At 49.2% G+C, this 8,747-nt stretch overlaps 1 protein-coding gene across 1 annotated transcript; it reads right to left on the bottom strand.

The window, feature by feature from the left end:
• Positions 1 to 61: 61 nt before the first annotated feature.
• Positions 62 to 8,614, bottom strand: PMEL (premelanosome protein). The gene is made up of 13 exons (XM_046651243.1): positions 8,481 to 8,614; positions 8,242 to 8,327; positions 7,895 to 8,016; positions 5,827 to 5,937; positions 5,529 to 5,675; positions 4,610 to 4,744; positions 4,048 to 4,209; positions 3,084 to 3,803; positions 1,733 to 1,849; positions 1,409 to 1,493; positions 1,120 to 1,325; positions 932 to 1,019; positions 62 to 313 (listed from the first exon to the last, which is right to left on the bottom strand). The coding sequence occupies exons 3-13, from the start codon at positions 7,968 to 7,970 to the stop codon at positions 172 to 174; spliced, it is 1,989 nt and encodes a 662-aa protein (XP_046507199.1). The 5' UTR covers positions 7,971 to 8,016; positions 8,242 to 8,327; positions 8,481 to 8,614; the 3' UTR covers positions 62 to 171.
• Between the last annotated feature and the right edge of the window lie 133 nt (positions 8,615 to 8,747).

The following is an 8,747-nucleotide window of genomic DNA, read 5'->3' as shown; positions in this document are numbered from 1 at the left end:
TCATTTATACCTCTACTCCTTAAATGACATCGATTCTCTCAGAAGCAAGAAAAAAACAGTACCAGGTTCTGAGGATTTATTTCAGGTAATGGTAGTCTCCAAGGGAAGACTGGAGACAAGAGAGGCATTGCTGTCCACACCTGGGTAAATCATGGCATCACATGAGAGCACTCAGACCTGCTGCCCACTGAGGAGGGGGCTGCTCTCACCAAAGGGGGAAGAGCGGAAGACCCAGGGCAGACGCAGCCAGTGGGTTCTACCGTGTGGCAGCTGGGGAAGGGGGAGAGCTGAGCCCTGCTTCATAAGTCTGCGCCTGATTTGGGAGAAGAAGAAGGAAACTGGTAAGCAATGGACAAGGGCAGCCTGTCTGTGCTTCTCCAAAGAAGAGGACACACCCAAATCCCAGGTTTACTTGGCCTTGATCCTAGCTGCCTCCTCTTCTCCTCACAAACAGGGTTCATTTCTCTTGTTTATATGGTAACCTCTGTCCATTCCCCTCTCACTCTACAAGCTTCCCTGCTTTGAGGACGTTGGCATTCCAGGCCTGGGGATCTGCCCTTCTTGCAGGTGAAGAACTCAGTTCAGCCAACCTCCTCCACTTTTTATCTTATTAATAACAATCATCAATATGATCCTTTATTACACTCTTGCCTCAGAACCAGCTTTACTCACATTGTCTCTAATCCTGACAACATCCCCCACAGGGCAGGTATTAATTTTCCTACTTTTCAGAGGCTCAGAAAGGTTAGGCTACTTCCTCCAAGGTCTCACCAGCAAGACTGCAACCCAGGCCTGTTTAACTTCCAAGTCTGGGCTCCTTCCTGTACACCATGCTTCCTCACAGGGAGTGGTGGTTCCTTCTCCCCTTGAGGAAGAGTGAGTGGTGGTAATAAGGGATAAGGGGGTGTACGCTGGATGGTGGGGCCCTCACCTGTATATCAGAGATGCAAGCACCATAGCCATCAACACCAGCAAGATGCCCACGAACAGGGGAGCCTGCCCAAGGCCTGCCTCTTGACCTGTGAGCAGAATCCCAGGCACAGCTTCAGTCAGTGTCTGCTCCCTGCCAGATAGCCTCTGCCCACTCCCCTTCATCCTAGCTCTTGTCCAAGTACCTACCAGGCATGACAAGCTGGGTGCTGACCATTGCCAGGCTGTTGGCATCAGCCAAAGACACATTGAGGCAGTAGGTCCCTGAGCCACTCTTCAGTACCTGGTGCAGAACCAGCTGGCAAGCTGGGTTGGGTGCGACAGGCTGACACAGCCGCTGGGCAGGGGGCTGGCACCCTGGCGATGAGATGTCCATACAGGCTTCCTTGGGCAGCCTGAGAAAGGTGTCAGTTTAGGTCAGGGGGTCTAGGAAGGAATACTAGACTCCCAAGAGCAGGGCAATCAGTGGGACACTCACCCGCCTTGGCAAGACACAGTCAGCTCAAACGCATCCCCTTCGCTGGAGGGCACAGCCTGCAGGATCTCAGCACTCTCAATACCCTCTGCAAAGTTGGAAGATTTTTAAGTCTGGATTCCTTTCCCCAGCCTCCCCAACGGCCCCAAGACAGAAAAGCCCCAGGGCTGCTCCCCCATTCCCACCCCTGTGCTTTCAAATGAAAACCCTGGGATTTGGGTATTCTTCTTGTCCAGGTGAGTAACTCCTTTCAAGGTATGCTTCCACTGGCCAGCCCCAGGCAGCAAACGCCTCCCTCCACCAGCCCCCAAAGTAGGCAAGACTCACGGACGATGTCCAGAGTGAGGGAAAAGGAGCCATATCGATACAGAACACAATCCAGGGGGACTTGTCGCTTTACCAGGAATAAGGTGGCTGTGCCATCCAGCAGGGGGCTCTGGGAGCCTGGCAGGAGAGGATTGAAGAGGCAAATCAGGAGACAAATGACTCACCTGGAAACAGAGGCCAAGTAGGCATTTTTCCAGGTAGAGCTAGGGCTAACGGATCCAGACTTGGAGTCAGACAAGACCTGGGAAGTCCATTTTATAGGTAAGGAAACTGAGCCCCAAAAGGAGAAATGACTGCCCAAGAGTTACACAGTTAGGGACAGAGTTGGAGTTTTAAAAAATCCCAAATATTTATCACACCCCATACTGTGCCAGGCCCCAGGCTAGACACTGGACATCTCTTAAGTCATCTAAGTATCAATATCTCATTCCTCCCTTTTCAGTGTTTCTACCACAATCCCCAGTTAACCTGCTTTGGGATGGGAATCGGGGGCAGGAAATAGTGTCAGAATTTGTTCAAATGTAAATAAATAGCAAACTTTCCATTTACACTTGAACAGAAAGTGAAATATAGGGGCCAGCCCTGGTGGCCTAGTGGTTAAGTTAAACACGCTTTGCTTCAGTGGCCTGGGTTTGGTTCCCCGGCACAGACCTATACTGCTCTGTTAGCAGCCATGCTGTGCTGGTGGCCCATATACTACAAAAAAAAAAAAAAAATAGAGGAAGAGGGGCTGGCCCAGTGGTGCAGCGGTTAAGTGTGCATGTTCAGCTTCGGCGGCCCGGGGTTCGCCGGTTCAGATCCCAGGTGTGGACATGGCACCGCTTGTCAAGCCATGCTGTGGCAGGCGTCCCACATATAAAGTGGAGGAAGACGTTAGGAGGATGTTAGCTCAGGGCCAGTCTTCCTCAGCAAAAAGAGGAGGATTGGCGGCAGATGTTAGCTCAGGACTAATCTTCCTCAAAAAAAAAATAGAGGAAGAATGGCATGGATGTTAACTCAGGGTGAGTCTTCCTCAGCAAAATAATAATAAAAGAAAAGAAAATGAGACATAAATATTATGTAAATAATCACAGTCTGTTCCCTGGCCTTCCTCTCAGGCAACACCTCTCCTCAGACAGAGAAGCAACAAGCTCTCTCCCCATGGCCTAGGGGAAAACCCTGGTTTCCTGAACTCCAGATCTATTCCATATCATTAAGAGGGCCTTGAGGGCTTTAAAACCAGTGGGGGCTCTGAAGGGACTCCACTGCTAAGCAAAGGATTGGGTAACATCTGGTTCCTGGGTAAAGCAGCTCTTTAGAGTAGTGACAAATGCCCCACCTCAGTGAACCTCATTCACACTGGCCCTCTTACCTGTAGTTCCTTCTGTAGGCATGAATGGGCTGGCATCTGGACCCTCAGGCTCAGGGGTGGGTGCCTCTCCAGCTGTGGTTTCCACCAACTTTGTAGCTGTTACCTGTGCAACTGTGGTTCCAGAGGGCTCTGGAGTTGACACTTCAGGGGTCATACCTTTAGCCTCTGCAGTTGGCATCTCTGCAAGTGTGGTACCTAGGAACTCTGAGGTTGACACCTGTTCAGGTGTAGTACCTATGTTCTCTGCAGTCGGCACCTGCACAGGTGTAGTACTTATGACCTCTGTGGTTGGCACTTGCACAGCTGTGGTTCTAGAGGGCTCTGCAGTTGGCACCTGGCCAGGTGTAGTATTTACAACATCTGCAGTAGGCACTTGTCCAGCTGTGGTGCCAGGGGCCTCTGCAGTTGGCACATATCCACCTGTGGTGCCTGGAACTGGGGAGGAGCCACAGGAGGTGAGAGGAATGGCAGCCTGCAACACCACCTGGGCAGTCACTGGGCCAGACTCTAGGTAAGTGTGAGTGACCACAAGTGCCCTTGAGATCAGGGTCCCGGTACTGTCTCCAAAGTCCCAGGTATAGGAGAGATCAGCCCCAGCCAAATAGCCACTGGGGTCATGGAGCCGGAGGGCAAAGGTCAGAGGTTGATTTTTCAGGAAGTGCTTGTTCCTTCCATCCAAGGCCTGCAGCTGGGACACGCTCACAGAGAAGGGCACCTGGTCTGGGATTGGAGCCAGAAAAGGTGAGAACCAGGCCAGGCCACAGCTTGTCTTTTCACAACCACACCCTCTAACCCCAAGCTGACTAATTGGCCCATCACTGGCTCCAATCCCCACATTCCTCTGTCCCTAGGTCTTTCTGGCTCTGCCCCTTTAAGGTCACACACCATTTCCCTTTCCAGTCCAGCCAAGCCCCTCCACCTTCTCCTGCCCTGCAACTGATCTTGCCCCTTCCTAAATCCTTACCAGTAATAGTGAAGGCTGAGCGGGAGTGAGCGAGGGGCACGTAGCTCTGGGACCCCCGGCGGTGGTAGACAGTCACTTCCATGGAGTGTGTACCCAGCGCTGCTGTGCCTGTCCCAATGCTCAGCCCCGACACTGGGCCCCCCAGAACTTGCCAGTATTGGCCTGAGGTTTTTGGAAAGAAAAGTAGGAGGGGTGGGGGTTACTGTTCAAAGGGGACTGAAGGGCAGGATTAGAAACAGGGCACCAGAGAAGGAAGGTCTGGAGAGGTATTAAGGATGCTTATTTCAGAGGGTGTTTGGAAGGTTGTGATATGGGGGGCAGGAAAGGAGTCCTAATGAGATGTTCCATGGGATGGAACTATAATTGGAGAAGGGCTCCCAGAAAGAATTATAATAGAGCGAGTTGGAAGGGGCTAAGTCCTATAGAAGAGGAAGGAGCCATGGGGGAAATGAAGATTAGGGAAACTCACAGAGCTTCAGAGGTGGGACCAGAGAGAAAGGGGATCAGGTAGGAAGAGGAGAATCCAACTGTAGATGACAGGCCAGAGAAGGGGGTCCCTCACCCCAGGTCTTCCAGACGTAAACAAAGCTTCTCCTCTGAGACAGAGGGCCAGATGGGCAGGCCCCTCCATCAGGGAAGATGCAGGTATCATCAGGTTCCTGGGGATACACTGGCTGTCCTCGCCATACCTGGCTCCCTGAAAGGTAGATAGAGAGTCACCCTCAAACCCTGGCATTCCCTTCTATACACCAAAACCCCTAACACGGCTCCCAGAGAGGGGCTCTGGAACACTCCCTAGCTATGAAGTACATTCCCCTTGTATAACCCATTTGGGATGGTGTGGGAGAGAATGGAAACTACAATTAAATATTCATTTGTAGATACTTCTTACAACACGACTGACAAACAATAATGTACAACTGAAATTTCACAAGATTGTAACCTATCATTAACTCAATAAAAATTAAAAAAAAATATTCATATGTAGATACTTAGGAAAAAGATTGGAAGGCCATATATCAAAATGTTTAGAGTGCTCTAGCTAGTGGGATAAAAATTAAAATAACAGCACCAGCTAACATCTACTGAGCCTCTATTATAGGCGAGGGAAGGGTGTTATGCTCAATTCTTTGTATAATATCAAAACAACTTTTCAAGGTAGCTATCATCCCCATTCTACAGATAAGGGAATGGAAGCACAAAACAAGTCAGTAACTTGCCCAGGGTCACATGCTAGCAGCAAGTTTAAATGCAAGTCTGTCCAACTCCTAGGTCCACTGGGGCTTCTGTCCCCCATTTTAGAGACTATAATTTTTTCTTCTTTTTGCTTTCTTTGTGTTTTCTAATTTTTCTATCATGAATATGTATTACATATATAATTTGTAGAAAAAAAAAGGGGGAAGGGAGCATTCTCTGAACTCATTGGGGATATCAGGGAATTGGAGCCCTTAGAAGAGGGCCTAGAGTAGAGAGATACTCACCATTGATGATGGTGTTGTTGGCCCAGATGACCTGCCCATCCGGCAGCACCTTTTGGCTTTCAGGGAAGTGCAAGGCAATAGAGAAGGAGGCATTTGCCCCAACCAGTGTAGGCCCATCATTACTGATCTTCAGGGCCACCTGGCCACCTGGGAGGGCAGCTGAATTAGTGGGACTCCTTGGCTTCCCCTCCCCACATGCCTTTTCCCTTCCTATCTTCCCCAGCTATATCCAACCCAGTTCTTGCTCCTCTCCCTACCCCATTCCCACCATACCCTCCAGAAATTGCCAAGTTCCCACCTCTCCAACAGTCAGGCCCCTGAATTTCTGTCCACTCTGGATACAGCTGCCTGTTCCAGGCTTTAGTCCTGAGCTGCCTTGAGACACCGAGCCAGTTCCGGTCTCTGGGTCCTAAAAGGAAGGTACCATGAGGGCTCTAGGATCCTCACTCAGTCCCTTCTCAGAAGATAACGTCATCCCACGTGGCCCCACTCATTCTCACATTCAAAGTGCATTTTAATTTACTGAATACTCATCATGTACCAAGTACTATGCTAGGTACAAAGGACTTAAGAAATTATAAGACATGGCACTGAAGCAATTCAAGGTAAAGTATAGGAAATGGACATATACATAAATTACTATAATTCAAACCACTGTTTAATATGAGCCATAAGAGACATACACAAAGTGCACAAAAATGGCAAACTAAACAGATTAGTTCTACTCTGGTGGATTGGGAAAGATTTCAGTGAGGAGTTGGCCTGTGGGATAAGGCCCAGCAGGAGCAGATGCAAGGAGGCATGGAAGCACATGGCATGACAGGGGACTACCAGCAACGTGGTTGCTGAGCCCTGTGAGAGATGAGGCCAAGAAGACAGGTTGGGGGCTTTGAGTGCCAGGTGAAGGAGTTTGGCCTTTACCCTGTCAGCAAGGCCACCTCCGAAGATTTTGTTTGTTTGTTTGTTTTATTGAGATATAATCACATACCATAAAATTCACCCTTCAGAAGCTTTTGAATATGATCCGATGTGTTTTAGAAGGATCACTGGTAAGAAGTGAGGAGGAAGGATCAGAGGCAGGCAGAGATTGGGGGCGGGGAGAGAGCAGATAAAATTATTCTAACTGACCAAGAGAGAGATCTGAGAAAAAGGGTTGTGATGGAGCTCCATATGCCTTACCCAGATCCAAAAACTGCCAACATTTTGCCACATTTGCTTTATCCCTCCTTTGTTACTGTTGTTGTGTTTTGGCTAAAGTATTTAAAAACAAATCCCAGACATCTTGCTATTTTAACCCTACAAATGCAGTATGTATCTGTAAAAAATATGAACATTTTCTTGAAGAAGCACAATGTCATTTTATACTAGACAAAATTATCAAACTCAGTCCATATACAATTTCATGGATATCCAAAAATGTCTTCTTATGATTTTAAAAATCAGGATCCAAAAAGTAAGCACAATCTTTTAAGAGCCTTAGGTGGATAAGTATGAACAGAATGTTTCCAGAATACACTAAGGAACATAATAAAAGGATAAGACTTGAAACTGCGGCATGAAAGAGGGAAGTCAGATCAGGGAGAACTTCCTAGAAGTCTGTGCGACCCGGGATCTGGAGATAGAAAATGGGGACTGGGATATGAGGTATATATTTCAGCACACCAGAAACTATCCTCACTCCATTTCTAATGCGTCCTGGGAACCTAGTTGATTCCGCTGAGGGAGGATCTGGAAGCATCTCACTGAGCATCCCACCACTAGAGCAAGAGAATCATAAGATGCCCTATTCTTTCTCCACTCCCAACCCTCCCTCCTCAGAGCAGCACGGGACATTCCAGACCCTCTCACCACCCCTACCCCCACTCCTTGCTCCTGTCACGAGGCCTCAATCCCCCAGAGCCCTTTCATGTGATGCTCAGCTGAGACCCTCTGCCTGTCTCTTCCAGCCCCAGAACAAAAGCCTGGGCTGTGTTCACCCATTCCATTCCAAAGAGGGGATATTGTGCCTCCTTATTCTTCTTATCCGATACCACGTTCTCTTACTTCTCCCTTTAAATACGCTATCCCAATTGTCTGAGACATTGCTTAAAAGAGTCTCCCACTCATTTCACCCCTTGGAGCCCCTGCTCCATCTCACTGCCCAGGGGGCCTCAGAATTAAGGCCATAAAGACCCACTGTCCTCTTGTCCTTCCAAGCAGATGGGATTATTTTCAGGCTCAGTCCCAAATCTCAATGTGGGGAGGGAGCTCAAGCACCCATGTCCTCACGTAAATTAAATGGGTATCTTCCATTAGGAGAGGAAAAACCAGAGCAGGTGTGCAACCCCAAATTCACACTTGTTCATCTCCACACAACCCGCACTCACCTTCTGTGGCCCCCACAGCCAGAAGAGTACCCATCACAGCCATATGGAGAAGGCATCTTCTGAGCACTGGATCCATCCTCTTCTTCCAGCAACCAAAGGCGCTGGGAGACTGGGACAAGCCCCTATATAAGAAAGGGGTTCTCATTTGCATAGCCCTTCCCCCTCTCCCTCCAGAGAGGGTCTGGGAGGGGCAGGAGGACAGAGAAAGGCAAAACTGACAAGGGATCCTGGTCCCTGGACATACCACTACTTAATGACAGTTTCTGGTTTCACTGAGTCACTTTCGTCTTGAAATACTCCATTCCCCTGGGAAAGAATTAACTGAAGGGCAGCTACATAACACGTACCGGACACACACAATTCATCATGGGAGAGTGAATCAATCTGTTGTTTGAGTCACACCAGGATCCTCTCAAAAAGCCAAAAAGAGACCCTGCATGCAAAAACAGAGAGAGACAGTATCAGGGTAGGCTGAGAGGCAGAGGCAACGACTCCTCCGAGCCCCAGGAAACCCCTGAGATTCTCAGCTTCCTGCTCTTCGAAGGAGGCTCCCTGGGCCAGGTGGAATGTAATCTTAGGACGATACCCGTTTTTCCTAAGGGTGGTGAAAACGGTGAGTTAGAGATCAGAAAATCTCTAAGGACACAGGTAGCAAACTCGAGCCCAAATTAGGTACTTGGAAAAAGGTGTTCAGCCTCTTCACCGAGGCAGAAACTTGTCTTAACGCCCCTCAAAACAAACTCGCGCGGGAAGGTTATTTGCGGCCAGGGTCGCTGGGCTCGCCCCTCCGGCTCTGACGTTGACCAATAGGAAGGGCTGGGGGCGGAGCCAGGGAAACGCGGGAAGGAGGGGC

Source organism: Equus quagga, chromosome 1 (assembly GCF_021613505.1).
Source record: "Equus quagga isolate Etosha38 chromosome 1, UCLA_HA_Equagga_1.0, whole genome shotgun sequence".
In the NCBI taxonomy this organism is placed as follows: domain Eukaryota; kingdom Metazoa; phylum Chordata; class Mammalia; order Perissodactyla; family Equidae; genus Equus; species Equus quagga.
Note: the sequence above shows the minus strand (reverse complement) of the source record. Positions and strands in the feature narration are given on the sequence as shown.

Bases quoted from the DNA above. Each gene is read 5' to 3' on its own strand.
- PMEL (XM_046651243.1), bottom strand. From the start codon at position 7,970: ATGGATCCAGTGCTCAGAAGATGCCTTCTCCATATGGCTGTGATGGGT. The intron at 4,210-4,609 runs GTGAGGGACCCC...CAAAAACCTCAG, and splicing joins TTACGTCTGGAAGACCTGGG to GCCAATACTGGCAAGTTCTG. The intron at 1,850-3,083 runs GTAAGAGGGCCA...CTCTCCTGCCAG, and splicing joins GCCTACAGAAGGAACTACAG to GCTCCCAGAGCCCCCTGCTG.